The sequence below is a fragment of the Vombatus ursinus genome, unplaced genomic scaffold (genome assembly GCF_900497805.2).
Source record: "Vombatus ursinus unplaced genomic scaffold, bare-nosed wombat genome assembly UNPS02011369.1, whole genome shotgun sequence".
Lineage (NCBI taxonomy): Eukaryota > Metazoa > Chordata > Mammalia > Diprotodontia > Vombatidae > Vombatus > Vombatus ursinus.
In genome coordinates this window covers 1,284,198-1,306,431 of record NW_020951147.1, presented here as the reverse complement: position 1 = coordinate 1,306,431, position 22,234 = coordinate 1,284,198, and the positions used below count along the sequence as shown (strand labels likewise).

General features: G+C 51.6%; 1 protein-coding gene across 2 annotated transcripts in view; it reads left to right on the top strand.

The window, feature by feature from the left end:
• The window catches only part of ANO1 (anoctamin 1), a 193,163-nt gene extending 172,336 nt beyond the window's left edge, over positions 1-20,827 (top strand). For both annotated transcript variants that reach the window (XM_027856109.1, XM_027856108.1), the window contains 7 exons: positions 79-179; positions 2,254-2,393; positions 4,983-5,135; positions 11,381-11,433; positions 14,005-14,189; positions 16,227-16,332; positions 20,364-20,827. In XM_027856109.1, the coding sequence (XP_027711910.1) occupies positions 79-179; positions 2,254-2,393; positions 4,983-5,135; positions 11,381-11,433; positions 14,005-14,189; positions 16,227-16,332; positions 20,364-20,624 (999 nt within the window). In that variant the 3' untranslated portion in view covers positions 20,625-20,827. The remainder of the gene's footprint in view (positions 1-78; positions 180-2,253; positions 2,394-4,982; positions 5,136-11,380; positions 11,434-14,004; positions 14,190-16,226; positions 16,333-20,363) is intronic.
• Positions 20,828-22,234: the final 1,407 nt, after the last annotated feature.

Here is a 22,234-nt window from a genome sequence, read left to right as displayed (position 1 = left end):
GGAGGCAGAGGAGGAGGCAGGAGAGAGAGGACCAATGGAACCTAATGAGCTCTCCTTCCTTCCTCTGTGCTATCCCAGTGTGCACCTGGTGGCTGTTTGATGGAGCTCTGCATCCAGCTTAGCATTATCATGCTGGGCAAGCAGCTGATTCAGAACAACCTGTTCGAGATAGGCATTCCGTAAGTGAGCCACCATGGTGGGGAGAGGGGCAATTGGAGGGGCCCAGGCTGGGGGCCCTAGAGCAGCCGAGCGTGTGGACTCCTACTGGTTTGGGATAGGGGCTTCTCTCCTTCCGAGGCTGACTGACAGTCCCCTGTGCAGGGAACCAGCTTAGATGACCCTGAAGGACCCTTCCATGCCCGACACTTAAAAGTCCTTGACAGTGAGGGCATGGAAATGTGGGAGCCTTTGAATCCACCTTCTTGGGCATCAGGACAGTCTGTGGAGCATTCCCTCCTTCTCTGGGGGGCATGGAGAGATAGAGGACATGTGCAGCAACCACCTTACTGTTATTAATGAGGCTCAGAGGAAGGTGGACTTTGTAAACTCTGAAATGCATATAAATGGAAGAGATTTTATTTTTAATTTCCACTGCAAACTCTTGAGTTCTATGAGACTGTTTCCTCAAAGTTATGAAAGCTGACATGTCTATAACAATAATAGCATTTGCTAGCTTGTGTAAAGTGCCAGCTATGTGCCAAGCACTGTGCTGATCTCTTTTGATCCTCATAACAACCTGGCGAGATAGTTGCTGTTATTATCCATATTTTACAGATGAGGAAACTGAGGAAGACAGGTGAAGTGACTTGCCTAAGGTCACAGAGCTAGTCAATGTCTGAGGTCAGTTTTGAGCTCTGATCTTCCCGAGTATAGGCTCCATACTCTGTGCACTATGGTGCCCCCTAGCTGCACCAGTGGTGACAGCAGTTTACAGATGTCCTGATCTATCTGGGACGTAATTCCTTCAGGTAGTGTCAGCCCTCTCTTACAGGGGAAGAAACAGCTCAATGAGTTTCCGTGTCTTTCCCATGATCACTCAGCTAACGGATACCAAAGACAGTTCTTCCTCATCCATAGTACAAGTATAATCATAGTAATGATGCCCACCTTGCTCTTATTTTTAACTTTCATCTACTCATTTTGTTAACACGTGGAAATGCCTTCCATCTATGTGGACAGCCACCTGCTTCACACCTTAGAGTCTCAGAGAGTTATTTAGAGCCTGGGATAACAGAGCCACTATGTGTTGGGGGCAGGACTCACCCCCAGGCCCTCCTGATGCCACAGCTGGCCCTCCATCCTGTCCATTGGGCCAGGATGCCTCTTGTTGCTGGGATAAAACAGGATATTCATAGCTGAGAAAAGTCAGTTGGGGATGGGGAGGAGGGGCAACCTGATGAGCAGTGGGAACCTTCAGGGCTCTGGTTTAACTTAGGAACCTTGAGCAAGTGATTCAAGCTCTGTGGGCCTCCAAGGCCGGGCCGCTGAGTCAGCTCACGGACTGCCTTGTGGGTTGATCCTCTAACAAGCCACACTCTCAGCTCGAGGCTGCCCCAGGGTGCTTTGTGTTCTATGGAGGCCATTGACATTCAATTGGATGAACATTTAGGAGCCAGCTGGAGGCAGGCTGGATGGCCCAGCTCGGCACCCAAAGGCCCAGTTCATGTCCCAGCTCCACCATCTGCCATTTGTAGGCCCTTGTACATCATTTTTCTCATCAGTGAATTGAGGGAGGTTGGACAAGATGACCTCAAAGGTCTTTTCTGACTCAACATTCTGTGAATCTAAGAGATTCCTTCATTCATGAGATACTCACATATTATGTGCCAGGCTCTGTGCTGGACACATAATACAAAGAGAACATTGAAAGCAGTTCCTGCCCTCAAGGAGCAGCTTCCACTCTCCTGGGCAGATGGTACCAGAGACAGTGGAAAGAGCCCTAAACGAAAAGTTAGATTTCTGCATGTGTTACCTGTGTGACCTTGGACAAGTCATTTTCTTTCTGGGCCTCCATTTCCTCATCTGCTAAGTTTTATGTAGGTTTGGGAATAAAGGGGGTGGGGGGTTTCAACATTGTAATTAATGTAGGGCTTTCTCTATGGCCTGAGTCACGTCAGTTACTTGGTAAAAACAAGATGGCATATACCTGACAGTCGGCTGCCTAGAAGTACGAATTCCATGATCGTTCCTCGGTTCCCTCCAAGGAGTACTTAATTCTGGAAGCTAATTAATTCCACCTTGTTTGCCTTCCAGAAAAATGAAGAAATTTTTCCGCTACTTAAAACAACAGCGACCAATTGACCATGAAGAATCCACCAAGAAGAAGCAGCGCTATGAGGTGGATTACAACCTGGAGCCCTTCGCGGGACTAACTCCAGAGTACATGGAAATGAGTGAGTGAGATTTAGAGGAATTCAGACTGTGCCAGCAGGGTGCCTCCTGAAAGGCAAGCAAGGCCTTATCTGCGGAAGGCACTGGATAGGAACAGAGGAGGCTACCAAGGATAAAGTTCACCTCTTTTGCAATTTTCAGAAAATTCCCAGTGGGAAGCTCTCCTTTCCTTCACTCTTATTCTCTACTTTCCCCGATTTCTGATGACTCCCCATGTTCTAGAAGTAACCAGCCTTGTCCTGGAAGGGCCCAGTGTGGCAGGTCCAACCAAGACAAACAGACATTCAGTCTTAAGCCTATGATGGACAGTTGTCCAAGGACCAACCCTCCTACCAAGCTAAGTTTGTAGGGATTCGTCACCGAAGGCCAGCCACAGCCATCCATTGAAATCCTTGATTAAGGCAATGAGGGGTTAGGGTCTGGGGGGGAGGGGGGAGGAAGCAATACTTACAGGATAGAATCATGGCTCTTTGGGAGATGTCTGCTTAGGGGCCAAAACTTACAGGTAACAATTCTGTAATCACCCCCAAACCCTGGGCAAGACTGTCCTCTCTCTGCTATCCCTTGGTGTCAGGGTCTGTGGCATCCAGAGGACCACACAGGTGTTTCTTTACCTCAGCTTGAGTGAGAATGAAGAAGATGGCACTGGGCAAAGCATTCTGGGTAGTTGCCCTCCTTGGGGGGGGGGGGAGTTCCTTCTCTTACAACTGATGTTTTAAACAAACCAAGTTCCTGCCATTCCAAAAGTACTTTCCAGGGAAAGTGGGCAGGAATACAGTACAGGAATCTACTCCTGTACATAAACAAGGAACTTTGAGGTTTAAAAATGAAAAAAAAAAAGTTTTCTGTTCAGTCCAGACAGTTTGCATGTATTTAAGTGCCTGCTGTGTGCCAGGTGCTGTGCAAAGCACTGGAGAGTCCAAGAGAGGCAGTTGAGTCTCTCCCTTCAAAGAGCACCAAGCCTAAAGGAGAACACCACATCTAGAGAGCAAGGTACCTTAAGAGACAGAGTAACGGATCAGAACTGCTCCTATCAGAGGGGAAGGTGCTGCGAGCCGCAGACCTGAGCGCTCTGCTCTGAAACCAAGCTGAGTTCAGTTACAATGTAGCTCGCTGGAGCAGGCAGGGCGACATCCTCCTGTAACAAGGTTTCCTTACAGTCTGTGAAGCTGCAGGAGGTTTCAGGGCAGCTTGGGGTCATTAGGGTCCATCTTTACCCCTCACATTTGGGGGGATGAGTGTCCCAGGACAGTTCCCAGGCCCCTGGGGAGCTTCTCTCGCAGCACTGACTTCTTCCCCATGCATTAGTCTTTGTTGCCATGGAGACTGTGAGTTCCTGGACGGCAGGGTCCAGGCTGGGCAGGCAGCAGTGACTGTGTAATGGGTGTTGGGGTCGGGATCAGGGTCAATGTCAGGGCCAGCGTCGATGTCGGCCTGACTTGTCTGCTGCTTGAAGCTGACGAAGCGCTTTCCTCCTTAGATAAGGGCACGGATGTTATTCCTCCCCGTATTTTAGTGTGGTTTAGTGGATAAAGTGGTAGACTGGGAGTCAGGAAGATTTGGGGTCTGATTCCTCTTCAGACACTTGCTGTGTCTGTGACCACGGCCAAGGTGCTTGCCTACTCTGAGCCTCAGACAACTGGGGGAGACAAATGCACTCGATGATAAATGGTTGTGATCTGGGCCAAAGCTCAGGGCTCTCTGTGATGCAATCACTCCAGGTGTAAGGGAGGTGATGGGAGAGGGGTGGGATGGCCTCTCCCTCTCACTGCCGACTCTGCTCTCTTCATTGGCAGAGTGCACACATCCAGCTCCGCAGGAGGTGCCTCAGTCCCACAGATTGTCACCTGCTAGACAGGAGTGAGTGAGGAACAGCCACCCGGGGAGGGGGGCCAAGAAAAGCCCTGAGCTCCCTCAGGCTCTCACACCAGGAAAGCAAAGCTTGGTCCCGTAGTGCATTTTGTTCTGAATACTTGAGACGGCTCATCTAAAACTGGAAGGTGTCTCAGATGTCATCCTTTTCCAAATGGATTCATTTTTTACAAATGAGAATAGGGACCAGAGAGGTTAAGGGTCTTGCCTGAGGTTACACAGCTAACCACGATCAAGGGTTTATCTCAGTACCTAGAAAGGGCTGTTGATGGGGGTACTTCCAACCCCAGCATCAGTTCCCCAGCCCTCTGTGACTTAGGAGCCAACCTGTGTAGCTTCTCCACCCACTCCTCACCCTATGAGTCTCAGTACTTTGTCAGTATTGAGCACTGCCATAGCTAAAGACTTCCTCCTCCAGAGCCAGCCTCCCCAAACAGCCAATCAGGGGCCTCAGAGAGCAGATGTCCTGATGGTTCCAGGGCCCTTGCTTGAACCCTTTCCCGTGCTAGACCTGCCATGGTAGATGCTATCACTTTTTGGATCCTGGGGTGCCCCCCTCCACGGTGTGGATTCAGAGGAGGTCTTGAGTGAAACTGAGTAAACCAGTTGTCCAGGAGGTGCCTTTCTCCCAAAGGCTAAAGCCACCCAGCTGGGGCTGGCCACCCTCAGACACCCACACATGTACATATACCCTGAATGCTCACTCATCTTTCTTCCAGTAATCCAGTTCGGGTTTGTCACCCTGTTTGTCGCCTCTTTCCCACTGGCACCTCTGTTTGCCCTGCTGAACAACATCATAGAAATCCGTCTGGATGCCAAGAAGTTTGTCACTGAGCTCCGGAGACCTGTGGCTGTCAGAGCGAAAGATATAGGTAAGGAAGGAGAGAAAAGCATGAGGCCATCATCCGTTGGGCTCTCGCATTCCCCGGTTAGTCCTAGGCCCAATTGCTCAGAGAATGCGTGTCTGGTGGGGGCTTCTTGTGCCTGGGTACTTTTGGCTTGTTCTCACTGTACCAGCCCCTTCCTACTAGCTGCTACTTCTGGCAGGATCACTGGGGATGGTCTATAGGATTCCTTAGGAAATCCTGAGACCTCTCTGTCAGCCCAAGGCCCAGGATGTTCCAGGGGGGACCACAGCATTGAGGGCTAGCTGAGATGGGGCAGCCTTGCAGGCTAACATTGCAGACAGAGCCAGTCCCGGGCTTAACAAGGTCTGGGGTCAAGTCGCACCCCTGCCATGCACAGGCTGGGTGATTCTGAGCAAGTCCCCCACATCTCAGTGCACCCAGGCCAGCCTTGGCCGTTTCCTGTGTCACTCAAGCCACAGTTCTGGTCCCTGTAAACTGAGACAGAGGCAGCCATTATGTTTTAGGACTCAGCTCCTATTTTCCAAGTGACGAAACTAAGGAGAAAAAAAGGGAAATGCCAGCAGTGTTGTCTGTCCCTGTCACATGAGGAGTGGCAGGAAGAACCAGTGATCTTTTACCAGGGAGGAAGCTGCAAAGCATCTCCTAGTGTTTGAAAGGCTGCTGGCGAGAGAGAGGTTAGCCCTTCTTGGCTCGGCCCGAGAGCAGGACTGTAGCAGGCTGCGATTGGAAAGAGGCTGAATTAGTCCTAAGAGAAAGAAAGCTTTCTGACCAGTGGAATTAGCCTGTACTAGAATGGGCAACTTCAGGAGGTGAGGAGAGGTAGCAAGATTGCTCTGCAGGTGTCAGCTGGCCTTTACGGCCTCTGAGATCCTGGGCTCAGCATGCTGGGCTTTGCTGCCTCCCAAGGGAGATTCCCATATGACTGCAGGATTGTCCTCTTGTCTTTCCACACCATCCGCCTTGGGGATCTCATGTACTCCCATTCACCAATCTCTCTACTGAGCCCCATGTCACCAGCTGCCTGTTGGACAGCTCCCACTGGATGGGCCCTGGGCACCTCCAGCTCACTGCAGCCAAATCAGAAGCAATTCTCTTCTCTCCCCCCACCCCCACCAATGCAACCCTCGCTGCTCCTTCCAGGGGCGTGTCCGGGCCCTCTGGATCTTCGGCTACCTGGCCCCAAGCTCCTTTGGGCCTTCCCTGACCCTCACTCCACACATCTCATCAGCTACTAAGTCTTGTTGAGTCTTCATCTCGCACCCCTTTGGCCTCCATCCCCTCTCTCCTCTCCTTCAGCCTCTGCTCTGGTTCAGGCCTCTCTCCCGCTTCATCTGGCCTCCTCCAAGATCCTACTTACTGCTCTCCCTGCCTCTAGGCTCTCTTCTTTCCTTTTCATCTTTCTTGCTGCTGCCAAAGGGATCCGCCTAAACCTGGCTCTGACCACTCCTTGTACTCAAGCATATCCGCACCTGCTCTGGGTCCCACATGCAGAAGGTGGCAGAGGAGATGCCCAGACCTGGCACTTCCTGATTGTAAGGTCAGCTTGCCCGCTAGCCACTGTACCACACTACCCCTTCTTGCCTGGCTCATGGTGGGCACTTTATAAATGCATATCCACTGATTGTTTCAAGCTGGAAGGAACCTTGGGGATCTTCATCTTCAAAGCCCCTCCTTTAACAAAGCAGGAAACTGAGGTCCAGAGGTTCAGTTCAGTCAACATGTTCCTTTTACACACCTCATAAAAAGTGTCCATAGCACTGAGTGGTTGCTGTCAATGCAGAAAGAGTAGCAACATCCCTGCCCCCCATGAGCAGTCTGGCAGGAGGAGTCCGGTAGATGCGGCACACTGGACGTGAAGGGATGTGACTGGACAAAATAGATATCCAGACAGCATCCATTGTGGGGGGCTTACATTGAGCCCAAGTCTGCACTCCAGCAACTTGTACCAGTAGAGTCCTGCTCTGCCTGCAGGGGCTGAGCAGATGGAGAGTGGCCTCCTTCCCTGGCTCTGTGCTCCATCCCTTTCTGTCTCTGGGGAAGATGGTTCTTTGGATTCATTTCTCGTTGTGGCTTTTTATCCTCTTTTGTGAGGAGGGATACCACCTCCCACCTCGCCCCCGTTCCCCCATAACCCTGGAGCAATTCTAGCTGTCCCTGCCTAAGGAACCTCAGGAGCTGCGTCCCAGTTCCAGCTCTGGCACTCTGCTCTCCACCTGAGTGACCTTGGACAAATGGCTTCACTTGCCTGACATGCCACCTCTCTACCTGTGTGATGAGAGGGCTGGCCACTGTGCTCCCCTCTGGCTGGGGCTAGCCCTTGGGTTAGGTTCCTTCGAACGCTGGCTCACTTAGCTGACTCCTGCAGATCAGCTGGCCTTTAGCTGGTTCCTGTCTGGCCTGCAGAACTCCGCATCTGCCTCTTCTTTCCGGGGCTTGTTTGTGGACTCCGTGACTGTCGTTCCTGAGAAGAGAGCCTTTTGTCTTATGCCTATGATCCATGGTCAGGCCTCAAGCAGCCAGCCCCAAGCAGGAGAAGGGAGTTCAGGGGGCTGGCTGCAAGAAGGAGGCCTCTTTCACATTGGACACTGGCTCCAGCGGTGGGTGGCTGCTGCCAAAGCAGCGTTGGGTGATATGCCAAAGCCTGTGCCCTTTCCTGGGGCCCTAGGGAACCCTTATGAGATTAGGACTAGTCCCTACACGTATCCCTCTGCCCTAGAAGGGGCAGGGGAGGCTCTGAGAAGCTTGGCTAGCCTGATCGCTTGGGTTGGTGTGGAGGCTCCTCAGATGAAGCAACCTCGCCTGAGGGTGGAGGGAGGGGAGTGGGAGCCCCCAAGTTATCTGTAGAAGGAGAGGCAAGCTCCCCTTGCCTGGGGCCTCCCCTGCCTCTCCCCACACCATGAGGCCGGGGCTGGGACTCATCTGCCTGTGGTGATAACAATCAGTAGCTCCTCCCAAGGCGTTCCCAGGAAACCCAGAAGTACTGCTCGAACCCAGTCCTACCCATGGTTCACAGAGGCAGGGCTAGAAGAGACCTCCTGGGCCAGCCCCAGCCCTCTGCCCACTAGGCAGCGTTCTAGATAGAGGGCTGGATCTGAGGGGCCTCAGATTCTTATTAGCTGTGTGATCCCTGACAAGTCACCTTACCCCACTCAACCTGTTTCCTCATCTGGCAAATGGGGATACTAATAGCAGGGTTGTTGTGAGGTTCAGGTTTTTACAGTGGAGAAAACAGAGGCAGCCCAGATTACCCAGGCAGTTTTAAGCAGCACCAAGATTGGACCACGGGCTCTGAGTCCAGCTCGAGGGCTGTGCCCCCAGCCACCAAGCTCGAGGAGCCCCAGTTGCTCATCCTGCTATTCGGGGCTGTCTCTCCACTGCACTTCCCTCTCCTCACAGGCGAGGGCAAAGCTAACCTGGGCAGCATCCAGAGACTGTGATGGGTCCAAGAAGGAAGGCCCTTCAGGTCATGCCGTACAAGATTGGTGGGAGGAAGCTGTAGTTAACCTGAAGAAGGAGATGTTTGGGACACAGTGAAGGTGAATGCCTGTCAAATTAGGAGTCAGTTTGGTCTGTTCGGGCCTGGGGCAGAACCAGGAGCAGCGGGTGCAAGTGACCAAGAAGCAGATAAAGCAAAGCTTCTTAGTCACAGGAGCTGTCCCCGAGGGGAATGAGCTGCCTAGGAGATAGTGAGCCTCCCGTCACCAGAAGGCTCCAAGCAGAGATCCTGAGATTCCCTCTGAAAGAGCCCCTCTCTCCCTCTTAGGCCAAGTCATTCCTCCATGCCTCTACTTCTGCTGTTTCCCCCTCCTGGCCACTTCTGCCCCACCTTGAACAAGCCCCAAAGCATCCCTGAACCTTCTTCTTATCACTCCTGTCCCACTGCCCTCTCCCCCTTCTGGCTTCCCACACTGAGCCCCATCCAGCCCACACCTGGATGTGTCCTTCAGCTATGGCCCACATGTCTGAGGCTTGTCTGCTCAGCATCCCCTGTGACCCCCTGAGTCACAGGGAAGGTGTCAGCTGCTTTGTTGTACCCCTAAACACAGCTGAACAATGATAAGCACATAGTAGGCATTGAATGCATGGTTACTGAATTCAGACATCTATTGGGCATTTCCTGTGTGTGAGACTCTGCTGGGGCTGGGATCCTAAGACCAAAAATGACCCAGCCAAGTTCATTCAGGCCCTGACAGACGGCGCAGAAGCACAGCTCCCAGAGGTGGGAGGGACCGCAGAGGCCTCGAATCCTGCCCATCCATGTTCAGTGATCCCTTCTCCCATCCCTGCGAGTGGCCACCCAGCCTGTGCTTTATGACCTGCAGCGCTGGGGAACTCATCACCCTTCGGCCAGCCCAGCCCACACCATGACAGCTTTTGAGGTGTGTCTTCTTTGCGGAGGCCAAGCAGAATAATCAGTTGATTACCAAGTCTGTATTGAGTGCCTACTGTATGCCAGGCACCTGACTGGGTACTGAAGATCCAAGGGAAGAAGTCAGACAATCAGTCCTGCCCTCAGAGAGCTGCCTCTCTGCCAAGGAAGATGATACAGGCATATGCCAACCATAGAGGTTTGTACCAAAGAGATCCAGGGGGATTGGGGGCATTTTGGTGGGGACAGAGCAGTGGCAGCAGCTTCAGTGGGTCCAGAGAGGCCTTCTGTAAAGGAGAGTGGCATTCTGAGAGGCGGAGGTGAGGAAGGAGGTATACCGGACATGGAGGACAGCCCAAACAAAGACACGAAAGCAGGAAATGCAGCACCATGTCTGAGCAGGAGCAAGGCGGCCAGCTTGGCTGAGCTACAGAGGATGTGAAGGGCAGTCACGCATCATAAACAGGTTGGGGGAAAAAAAGACCGGGGCCAGTTTGAGAAGGGTCCAAAATGCCCAACAGACGAGTCAACAGGGAGCCATTGGAGGCAGAGGAGTGCCGTGGTCAGATCTGTACTTAGGGGCATCTCCTCGGCAGCTGGGCTGGAGCCAAGGAGACCCACCACAAGGCTTTTGCAGTGATTCAGATGACAGGTGATGACGGCTCTTTCAGGAGACAATTCTTCGCCACTGTCACATCCGACACCTCTTGTCTTGTCTTCTCTGGAATAAACAAGCCTAGTTCAATTCCTCCCTCCAGGTCTCGATGATCTGTTCTCCGGCTCCTTCCCCATCCTGACCTCTCTCCTCTGGGTGCCCACAGCTGACTCCCCAAGGGGTCTGCCCAGGAGAGGACAGCAGGACTCTGGCCTCTCACCCGGGAGGCTCAGCCTTCCAAGATTGGGTCACCACTTGGTCAACACTGTGCTGTGTGTATCGACCCACTCCCGGCCCGAGGGAGACAGGGAAGCGTTGACCCCGGATTGTGAACGGAAGCAGCTGGGCCGCTACCCCGACTGAGGCCCTTCTTCTGTGGGGTAATGAGAGGATGAATAAGTGCTGTGTATACTTCAGCTCTGAATTATTCCTCCTGTGTTTACACATGCGATCTGGCAGAAGCCTGCCCTCCCAGGCACCCCCTCCTAATGTAAACTGGCTGATGGCAGGGGTGGGAATGGTTTACTCGGGGAACGCCAGCCATGCTTCCACCAAGCCTCCTCTACCTTGACATACGACCCAAGACCCTGGCAGGCTTGGGGGGCCCATTGGGAATTCCATTCTGAGCTCATTCCTAGCAAGACTGCCCTCTTCCTAGGGCCTACCCTGGCCTTACTAGATGTTGTTCTGGTCCTAAGTTGGCTGCCGAAGCAGAGTGGCCCATGGTGCATGGATTTGGCCACCGCTCCTGGGGAATTCGAGAGCCTTTGGACCAGGCCTGAACAGAAGCCAAGCTGGGCTGTATTTATGTTGGGAGCCTTTTCTAAGCAAATAATCAGTGTAAACAAGGGAAGATAGTCCACAGCTCTTAATGGGGAATAAGCTGCCGGAAGCTCTTTGACCCCTGTCCAGACCTTTAGAAGCAACCGCTTCCTTCTAAACACCAGATAAGCTAAAGACCACATCCCTTCTGTGCATTAAAGCAGGTTCCTTAAGGCCTTCTCCTCAGCACCCTGTCTCTAGGCTAGTCCTGGCTATGGCCCCTCCACCCCCACCCCACTGCAGAGAATCCAATGGAGCTTCTTTTCCAATAAGGCTCGTCACAGATTCCAATGGCTCTTGTCCCCAGCTGGTCCTGACTAATCACATTTGGGCACCTTGATGAGCTCAAAGAAAGAAGTCCTCCCTCTGACCTCATTTGGGTTTCTTTTTTCCTTCTCCCAGGCATCTGGTACAATATTCTCCGAGGCATTGGAAAGTTAGCTGTTATCATCAACGTAAGTACAATGACTGCCCAAAGAGACTGGCCAGGGGGCTGGATGCATGAGGAATAGGGGCATCCAGGGCCCTTCAGGTTCTGGGTCCGTCCTTCCCTCCCCTCCCCTACTGTTTCATCCCCTGAATGGCCATTTGGCTAATTGGAAGAGATGAGGTCACTGGCCTTCAGAAAGTTAAACCTGGGTAAAGAAATTGTTTCCCTTACAGACAGTTTATCTCTTGAGATCCTAGATCTAAGTTGGGGGGACCTTAGAGACCCTTGCATCCAGGCCCCTCATTTTACAGATGACTTAGGGTAAGTGACTTGCCCAGGGCCACACAACCAGTGAGCGACTAAGGCAGGATTTAAACTCAGGTCTTCCAGATTCCACCTAGCTGTCTCCTTATATTGACAGGGGCTTATCTAGGTTGGGTTTAAAAACAGACACACACATTCATCCTACATCATCCACAACCTCAGGAAAAGCCCATGGGATTCAAAACTAAAAAAGAGACTGGGGGCAGCTAGGTGGGGCAGTGGATAGAGCATTGGCCCTGAAGTCAGGAGGACCTGAGTTCAAATCCAGTCTCAGAAAAAACACTTGACACTTACTAGCTGTGTGACCCTGGGCAAGTCACTTAACCCCAATGGCCTAAAAAACAAAACAAAACTGAAAAAGACTTCAGAGGGCAAGGTAGTCATCCCTTCCTGTGACAGACAAGGAAACTGAGGCCCAGAGAAGGAAAGAGACTGGCCCAAGTTCCCATGGGTCATCAGTAATGGAGTTGAGGTCTCCTCACACTGCCTGGACTACCCAGCTCCATTGAGGTCAGGCGCCATGGTGAGAAGAACTGGGGTTCTGGGCTGTCGGAACCCAGCTTTAGATCCTCCCTCTGTGGGGCAGCTAGGTGGCACAGTGGATAGAGCACCAGGCCTGGATTCAGGAGGACCTGAGTTCAAATCCGGCCTCAGACACATAACACTTGCTAGCTGTGTGGCCCTGGGCAAGTCACTCAACTCCATTGCCTAGCCAAATAAATAGATAAATAGACAGATCATCCCTCCGAGGTGGATGTTTGTGACATTAGGGAAATCACTCAGCTTCTCTGGCCCACGCTTTCCTCAACGATAAATCGAGGATGTGGGAGCCCATAGCCCCCGAGGTCCCTCGATGCCCTTGATGCCATGACTCTGCCCCTTTTTTGCTGGCCCTCATCTTTCCAAAGCTCCATATGTGTTTCTCATGCCCCTGACCATCCCTTCAACAAGTCAGGGGCTGACCAGGTCTCTCTGCCAATGGCTGCCAGCCCATGGAGCCCTCTTTCCCATGGAGGCTTCTCCCCGTGTACCAGTTCCCTGATCTCTTTGAGGATTTTGCACTCATGGCTCCCTTTCCTTCCTCCCCTCCTTCCTACAGGCCTGGTTGGATTTCCCCCTTCCCCGTCCCACCAGGCAGCATTGGCAGCCTCCTCCTATCTCCCTGTACTCTGTTGGAGGAAGGTTTATGGTCGCTTTACTTAGGTTAAAGTAATCTTAAGATGGTGGCCCCAGACCAGATTGCATTGGAAGGAAGAGACCTGCACTTAGCATGTGTATGCTGGGCCTAGCGGTCACTTCAAATGCAGTCTCCTTGGCCAATTCCCTAGGCGGGAGGAAGTCTGGCAGCTGGGAAATGTCTTTTGAGCCCTGTGCTCCCAATTAGAGGCCAGTGGACTTTTGTCCAAGAAGGCCAGAGGCTGTGTCTCCAGCAGCCAAAGCCTGTCCTTGGGGCAGTCAATCAGCGTAGGCTTACCCAATCTATGAGAGAAACACCTGTTGTGCCCGGAGCCCAGGGAGGTAACCAGCCATTGTCCCAACATCTGAGTAATCTTATCAGGAAGAGACTGGCAGGGTGCCCTCCCTTGGGCTCCTCCAGGCATCTCTGGAGTTGGAAAAGTTGTCTGTGGCTGCCGCCTCCAGACCAGGGCTGCCCTGTGGGTGGATGAGAATCAACCCCCTTGTTGGGGTATACTTTGAAGAACAGCCTCAGTCTCTCTCACAGGCCTTTTCCCAGCTAACATTTCCCCAAGAGCAAGGACACTGACCATGCACATGAAGCCGTTATCAGCCCAGTTGGACTGGATTTGTCTGGTTCACCAGAGTTCTGAAGGGGTGGGATAGAGGACTGAGAAGGCTGGGGCAGGGGGTGGGGGTGGGGGGAAGAAGGCCCAGAGCACAGAACCCTGCTCGGGAAGAGGGCTGAACAATGAGGTCTTGTATTGTGGTATTGAGGGGCCTGGAACGTTGGGCTGAAGGGGGGGTGCATAAAGGGCATCTCCAGGAGGTGACCTCCCCTTCCCCCTCTTCCTCCTCCCCTTCCCCCTCTTCTTCCTCCCCCCCTTCCCCCTCCTCCTCCAGCCAGCACTTGCTCAGAGCTGCCTGGCCAAGGATCTCACTTCATTCAGGACACAGTAAAATGGAAGCAAGGCAGGTTTGCTCAGGGAAAGTCTAAGGCCTTCCTTACTTGTATTGGAATCAGGCTAGGATTCCCCGTGTGCTGATGGCCCAGGCCGTCTTTGTGCCTCTGATTCTCTCTTCTGTGGCGTTGTAGGCATTCGTCATTTCCTTCACGTCAGACTTCATCCCCCGCCTCGTGTACCGCTACATGTACAGCTCCAACGGCTCCATGCACGGCTTCGTGAACCACACGCTCTCCTATTTCAACGTCAGCGACTTCCAAGCCGGGACGGCTCCCAACGACCCCATGGAGCTGGGCTATGAGGTGCAGATTTGCCGGTATGGATTTATAGTGGCCCCTTCAGAAAAAGAAAAGAGGAAAATGAGCCGCGTGAGTGCAGGAGGTGTGCCGGACTAGCTTGGGGTTGGGAGCGTCATGCCTTCCCTCCCCTTGTGATCCCAGCTGACGGAGGCAGAGCTCCTCATGCCCAGTGTTGCCATCTTAGCCCTCAGGCTCTTGGAGGAAAGCAGCAGCTGGACAGGTGGAGGTGGGCAGCAATGGCCAGAGAGGGTGCGCCAAGAAAGCAGTCAGGACAAAATACAGCCAAGCAGTTAACTAGCAGGGGACAAACTGGGCTTTGCCCCAGGGCGCTGACATCTGGGGAGGCAGGCTTCCTTCCTGGAAGGACCCCCTTCTTCCCCATCATGAAAATGTTTGAGGTATGACTCTAACATCCTGTGACACCTCAGTGATTCCCTTCCATCTACACCAGGGGTGGGGAACCAGCAGCCTCAAGGCCACAGGTGGCCCACTAAATCCTCAAGCTCCGCCCTTTGACTGAATCCAAACTTCATAGAACAAATCCCCTTAATAAAAGGATTTGTTCTGTAAAACTTGGACTCCACCTAGAAGGACCCCACCCCGATGGACACTATGTGTATGATGTCACCCCCATTAGAATGTGAGTTCCTTGAGGGCAGGGACTGAGTTCTTGCCTTTCCTTTCATCTACCTGTTAGCATTGGGACCCCACCCTGGGACTTCTCCCCTTCGGAGCCCTGCTTTGCTTCCCAGATGCCATTAAGGCAATATACTCATCCCTCCCTACATCACCCTCTTAGTGACCCCAGGAGTATTTTTTTCTTAATGCCAGTTTGCGTCAGAGGCATGAAGCCACCAATCTTCCCAGCACCCAATTAAAGCAAATGAGGGCTGGTCTTCGTCTTTCGGGGAGGAAAAAATGGGGCCTTCTGGGGTGCAAGCTGGGGGAGCCTGGCTGCCGGTACCCCTTGCTGACTTTGCTCCTCTTTCTCTGGAGCCTGCTCTCCTAGACCATGATAGCCTTCTCCCTGGTCTGTGCCAGCCGTGTGTGGCAGTGGGACAGGTCCTTCACATTCCCAGGGCTGCTGTGGGATTCCCCAGGCAGGGAGAAAGCATGTCCCTGGTGGCCCGTGACTCTCAGCCTTTGCTCCACCAGATGAGCTGGTTCTTAGGTGGTTCTGCCCTTGCCAAGGGGACTCCCAGGGAAAGTTTACCCCGCTTCCCTTCCTTGAAACCTGCCCTAACGGCTTTGCAGACATATTCTCATGAGCCTGACACTCTGGGAAACTGGGTAGGAGCAGGAGGAAGAGTCCCAAACTGGGTTTCTGGTTCTAACTCTGACACTAACAACTGTGTGGCCTTGTGCAGTTCACTTCTTGTCTCTGGGCCTCAGTTTCCCCATCTGTAAGGTGAAGGTGGCAGAGAAGTGACCTCTAAGGCCTCTTCCATGCAGTTCGGTCCAGTGCCAGCACCGTCTTCAGGGGTCAGTCAGTCCACAACCCCTTATTCAGCACCTCCTATGCTGCCAGGCACCACTTGGGTGATGTTTGGGTGTTGGGCTACCAGTCGGTTGTGGGACTTGTTTACAAGGGACAGCTTTGGTCACCACCCTTGGGTTATTTTCCTTGTGCATCCCCAGCCCTTTCCAGGCTTAGCTCCCTTCCCACCATCCTCCTCTTCGAGGCCTTTCCTGATGTCCACCCCCTGATTGCTGCCCCTCCAATGACCTTTCCTCTCCTTTGTGTGGCTCACATGTGGAAGTGTTGTCTCGCCCAATAGAATATAAGTTCCTTGAGGTCAGGAACCCTGATTTTTATCTTGGTAGTGCCTAACACCACTCAGCACTTTTATTTTAACTGATCCTATAATTTCATCCAGCATGGAGACCTCCCAGGGAGAGCAATCCCTCTATCAGCGCAGATGGGCCAATTTGTAGTCTCCAAAGATGTCCTGGCACACAGCAGGTGCTTAATAAATACCTAACGAATGAATGAATACAACAAGAAACCCGAGGTCCTGTTTAAATTCTTGTCTGGCCTCTCATGTCTTCTACAGGTACAAAGATTACCGAGAACCGCCTTGGTCAGAAAACAAGTATGAGATATCCAAGGACTTCTGGGCGGTCCTGGCTGCCCGACTGGCCTTTGTGATCGTCTTCCAGGTAACGTGGGCCTTGGGTTTTTATGGATCAGGAAAAGGAGTTTTCCAGACCCCTCATGTGGGTTCTGGAAATGAGCCCTGCAATCACAGAATCAAGGGCTCTTGGGAAGGTTTGGTCCCATCTTCGTCCACGCCCCCCGCCGCCAACAGTGAGCTCAGCTCACTCCCTAGATCTAATCTGTTACCAAATCTTGCCATTGCTACCGTCACAACATCTCCTGTCTGTATCTCCCTCTCTCTTCTCTACACAGACACCCCCCTCCCCAGGTCAAGTTCCTGTCCACCTCTTGCTTGGACTGTTCAGATTACCTCCTAGTTGTCTAATCCATGCTGCACTTCATTGCCTAAGCCCAGGACTGACCCTAACTCTACCCCGCCCGACCCCACTAAACTCCAATAGCTCCTTCTTGCTTCCAGGGTCAAATCTAAAATGCTTTGTTTGTCTTTAAAGCCCTTCCTGCCCTTCCAGTCTTCTTACACATCAACTGCCCCCTCACCCCCCATACACACACTCTATAATCCGGCTCCCCTGGCTTCCTTGCTGTGGCTCACACACGCCTGGCGTTTCAGCTCGTCTCGGCCTTTTCACCGGCTGTCTCTCTCCTCGTTTCCACCTTCTGTTTTCCTTCCAATCCCACTTTCTGCAGAAGCCCTTTGCCTATCTCTCCCACTGGTGGTGTCTTCTCCTCTTCATCGTCTTCCATCCTTGGATGTGTCTTAGATGTCTGTTGTTACCTCCCTCCTCAGAATATAAACTCCTTGAGAACAGGGACTGCTTTTGTCTTTCATTGTATCTTCAGCATTGGGCACGGTGCCTGGCACACAGTAACTGCCTAATAAACAAGGTTGGCACCATAAGCACACGCAGCCATGAGAAGATTCTGCAGGCTGGGGGCTGGATGCATTAGGGAATCACTGTGTGTTCTTGAGAAGCAGAGTGACCTGATGCTAAGGGTATTTGAGCAATCCTGGTCTCTTTGCTATAAGTAGCATGGCCACAGTTAGGAAGTGGTAGGTTCCTTCCCCTTCCTTGGAGGTCTTCAGGCAGAGGAAAGATGCCCACTTGTTGGATGTGTGGTGGTAGGGATTCATTTTTTTGGATATGGGTTAGACTAGTTGGCTACTAAGTACTGGTGGAATTCTAAAATTCTGTGATTGGAGGGCACAGGAGAAAATGGAGGCATGAATTCCCACCAAAGAAGCTGGCACAAGACTCTGAGGTGGGGGAGGTGTGAAGGGAGTGCTGCAGAAATAAGGAGAAAAGGGACAGATCTGAGAGGTAAAGGGGAGAGCCCAGGGTGCGGTAAGGAGGGGACAGATATGGTACCAATGAAGAAATTAGGGCTGAGGGACTTTGGGGGTCAGCTTGGGGTAAGTGTCCATTAGGCACCCAAGTAGATATCATTAGAAAGTCATTCATGGATTTTCCAGCTGGAAGAGACTTCAGAGCTCATTTGGTCCAATGTCCTGAAGCTTTCTAGGGAATCAATGAAGGTGATGTCTGCCCCTTTTAGAATGTACGCTCTATGAGGTCAGGGATGGTCTCACTTTCCGATCTGTATTCCCAGAGCTTAGCACAGAGCTTGGCACTTAGTAAGTCCTAGCAAATTCCTTTTCATTCATTTATTCAAGAATAGAAAGAGGTCAGGGCTTGACAGTAAGTCCAGCATTATCTATATCCGGTTGGTAGTTGAAACTATGTTAGCTCATGAGCTTTTCCAGGGAGGGAGGCCAATAAATGACCAAAAATAGAGCCCTGAGGGGATGGTAGTAGTTAAACAAAAGGGGAAAGGGGGGAGGTTTGTGAAGACGGAAAGAACCCTGGGAGCTCAGGGTAGGGGGAGCTTCAATGGAGCATCAGCAAACATGAGATCACCAGGGGAGAGACCAGTGAGTGGGTGGGGCCTCAGAACACTTTCCCAGGAGAAACTCCCTGGAGAGAACCCTGAGAAAATGTCCTTGCCTCCCTTTGCAGAAGTTAGGGACCATGGGTGTGGAGCGTGGCATATCCTGTTAGACTCCAGGGAGGAGTGCCGGTGGAAATGAAAGGGATGTCAAACAAAATGTGTCAGGGAAAATTTTAAGTTAATTTTATAAAGACACCTCTCTATTTCCTGGGACATTAGTTGGGGGAGGTTAAGATATCAGGTCCATAAAAGCTTCACAGACAAAGATCTGGGCCTTGATCACAAGAATTCCTTAAAGGAGCCTATCCCCACTGAGGACCTGAACCCCAGCTGTCATATTGATGCTTCTTTGAGAGCAGTTTTGGGCAGCTAGGTGGCACCATAGTGGGTACAGTGCCAAGCCTGAGTCAGGAAGACTCATCTTCCTGGGTTCAAATCTGGCCTCAAACACTTACTAGCTGTGTGACCCTGGGCAAGTCCCTTAACCCTGTTTGCCTCAATTTCCTCCTCTGTAAAATGAGCTGGAGAAGGAAATGGCAAACATCTCCAGTATCTTTGCCAAGAAAATCCCAAATGGGGTTCCAGAGAGTGGACACAACTGAGATGACTGAACAACAGAGAGCAGTCTGTATAAGCCTGTTGCCATTTATTTCTCTCTCCAACAGGATATTGAAAGGTAGAGGGGAAACCACTTGTCTCTCTGTGCATTAGGCTGGAAAGAGCTCTCCAGCAGAAAGCAAGGCCCAAACCATGGGCCTAATCATAGGCAAAGAGCTCCAAAATCATGACCAGGGGTTGGGATCAGGGAGCCCAGCCCCCAGCTCTGGGCTGTTGATTACAGGAGCCAAGAGAGGAGCTTCTGGCTGGGCTGATCACTCAATTCCTTTTGCCTATCATCCATGCCAGGTCCTAGGGCATGGTGATTCCAAAGAAAGCTGGGCCACCCTGTGGAATCAGCAGAAAGCTGCTGGCCTTCCTTGCCCACGTGCTCTGACTCATGCGCAAAGTAGGCACAGCCTGGGTTTCACCATGAGACCAGAGGTTCCAGGGCACCTTAGCAAGCAGATGGATCTGATGACTGTAGCACCAAGGACAGAGCCACGCAGGACATCCCAGGTGCTCGGCAAATTCCCATTGACAGAATTAATCCATTTGTTATGGAGCCAAAGGACTTTGGCGCCTGTTGGGTCATTGCCTGCCCACTCCTCCGTAGTATTGACCGATAGTGCTGTGACATATAAGATCAGCTAAAGAAACTAGGGATAGCACTGAGATGCCAGGAAAAGAGACCCAAACTGGAGTCACCAGGCCTCCGTTCTACCACCTCCTCCCAGAGTGACTCCACCTTTCTGGGCCTCAGTCTTCTGCCCTGCAGAATGAGGGGTTGGATGGGATGGTCCCTAAAGGTAGGGTCCTATGGTTCTAGGACTAAGTGGCCACTGTTCTAGATCTGTGATCCTTGGAGAACCTTGGGCGCCATCTTGAAGTGTTTGAAGGATGGCGTAGGGGAAGAGGAGGCAACTTGCTCTGCTTGGCTTTAAAGACAGAGCTGGATTTGCGGCTCGGGAGCAGTCTCAGCATCGAGAGGGCTTCCCCGCGAAGGGTTCCAGGAGGGGCTTGGACAGCCACCTGCTGAGGGTGTTGGAGCCTAAATGGTCTCTGAGATCTCTTCCATCTCAGAGTCAGAATGAGGATTCCTACAAAATCCTGAAGTGCCTTCTGCATCCTCAGAGCAAGGTGCCATGAAATGGGGGCACCATGACAGGAGGAATGGGAATTACTTGTGCAGAAAAGCTTTGGGTTGGACAACCCTCATGATCACTACTGCTAGGGAAAATAAGGAAAGGTAAGCTCCCTTCTCCCTCCCCCTCCCCCATGACCTCCATCCCTTGGGAAGTTTAAAAGTGAACCCATGGAGTCCCAAGCACAAGTTGTTTCTTTTTTGAAATCCTCCCGAGCAGATGTCTTTCTGATACTTTATTGATCTCCTTCAATGGCCCCCCCAGTGGAGGGGCAGCCCAGCAAAGAGTCAGAGCATACAGGTCACCAGGCTTGGCTAGAAATAAGGCTAAGTTCTCACAATAATGCTTTCCCTTCCATTCTTCTTCCTCTCTCTTCCCCCCAGAACCTGGTCATGTTCATGAGTGACTTCGTAGACTGGATCATCCCCGACATTCCCAAAGACATCAGCCAGCAGATTCACAAGGAGAAGGTCCTCCTGGTGGAACTCTTCATGAAGGAGGAGCAGGGCAAGCAGCAGATGCTGGAGACCACAAAGGAGAAAGATAACCTCCAGGGCGACAACTGCAATAATCACAGCCCGCCATTCCCCAGGCCCCAGCGAGGCAGCGCAGCATCCAGACGCTCCTACCATGTGGCAATTTAGCAGGAGAGAGGCCCGGACTTCCAGAGCCCTGGGGCACGCTAGGGAGAGCTGCTCTGCCTGCAGTACGGTCTGACTCACGGACAGCCTGGCGCAGGGTCCAGAGCGGGCCAAAATCTGGCGGTGCCTGTGCTGGGCAGAAGTTCTCTTCTTGCAGAAACAGAGGACCATGTCCTGACGGGGCACTCTTCCTTTTTTTTTTTTTTTTTTTTGCACAAACTGTAACGCAGGGAATCTCTCACTCTCTCTCTCTCTCTCTCTCTTGCTTTCCCTCTCTCTCTCTCTCTCTCCTCTCTCTCTCTCTCTCCAAGGTTAATCAAAAAAAATGAAAAATAAAAAACCACAAGTTGATGGCGATGCCCATAGGGTTGGTGCAGATACTACAAACAGTTCTCGGAAGACTCAGTAATGTCTTCTGCTGAAAGACGAGTAAGGGTCACCAGAGGAAAAAGCCTTTCGAACTTTTTTGATGCCTTAACATGTAGACAAAGCGGTTTCCCTCGATGCAAGGCCTGCGCTCCTAGCAGCAGAGGGAGCTGCTGAGTCACAAGCTGGGTTTGGAGGTGGGTTTTCAGAAGCTGCCAGAGCAGGGGAAGGGAATCTGTTTCTACCAATAATGTTCCTGTTCTTCATACTGGGGCCTTCTGAGCTTCCACCTGAGAAAGCCCTGCCCCAAGCAGCCTAGGGAGTGGGGGATTGGAGTCTGGCCTTCAGGGTCCCAGATGCAGTGCATGCTGGGAGGAGCTGACTGTGGCCTCCCATGGGGGAAGGCCCTCCAGACCACCCCAAACACACCCAGGTGGCCAACCCCAATCTATTCTCTCCCTCTCCTTCCCCTATCCACCCACCCCCAATCCTTTGTCAAACCCTTTGGTTTGGATGGAACCATGTCGATAAAGGCATCCTGAGGGGTATTTTTAGAGGCTATTTCAGGTTTTAAATAGAAGTCATACTGACTCGCTCCAGAGGAGACAGTCTCAGCTTCATGGTATTTATTGGTTTCAAAAATAAATTATGGGGTGAGATTGATTTTTTTTCTGCTGTTGGCCTAAAATGTACCAGAGGTGGATGGAGTTTATTATGTTAACCAAATATCTCTGCAAGGCATTTAAAAGATTGTTCCTACCAAAGATTTTTATTAATAAAGGGCTTATATTTTGGTAACACGCTCTTCTATCTTTACTTACAGGAATTTCACTATTGGACAACAATCATTTATAAGGCTTATTAAACACACACACACACACAGAGTTCTCCTAAGTGACAGGAGTCTTCTCCACATACACCAAAGCCCGATGGTCTGAGATTTCCAAAGGCCAGACCCTCTCCAAGAGAACAATGAATGTAATCACTCCTCTTCCTCATTCCCTGTGTGACGTCCTGACGTTTGTGTGAGCGGCAGGCAGTCTCTGACCCTAACACCAAGGGCTCCAATACTTTTGTTATTTGCTGAAATTGTACAAATGGATGCTTTATTTTCTCTTGTACAGGAAGTTGTTTGAAATGGGGTTTTGTATATAAATATTGTATTAAAAATTAGGTGATTAACCAAAAAAAATCATTTCATGGAAACATTTTTTTTTAAAAAAGACAAGTAAATGTACACAGATCCA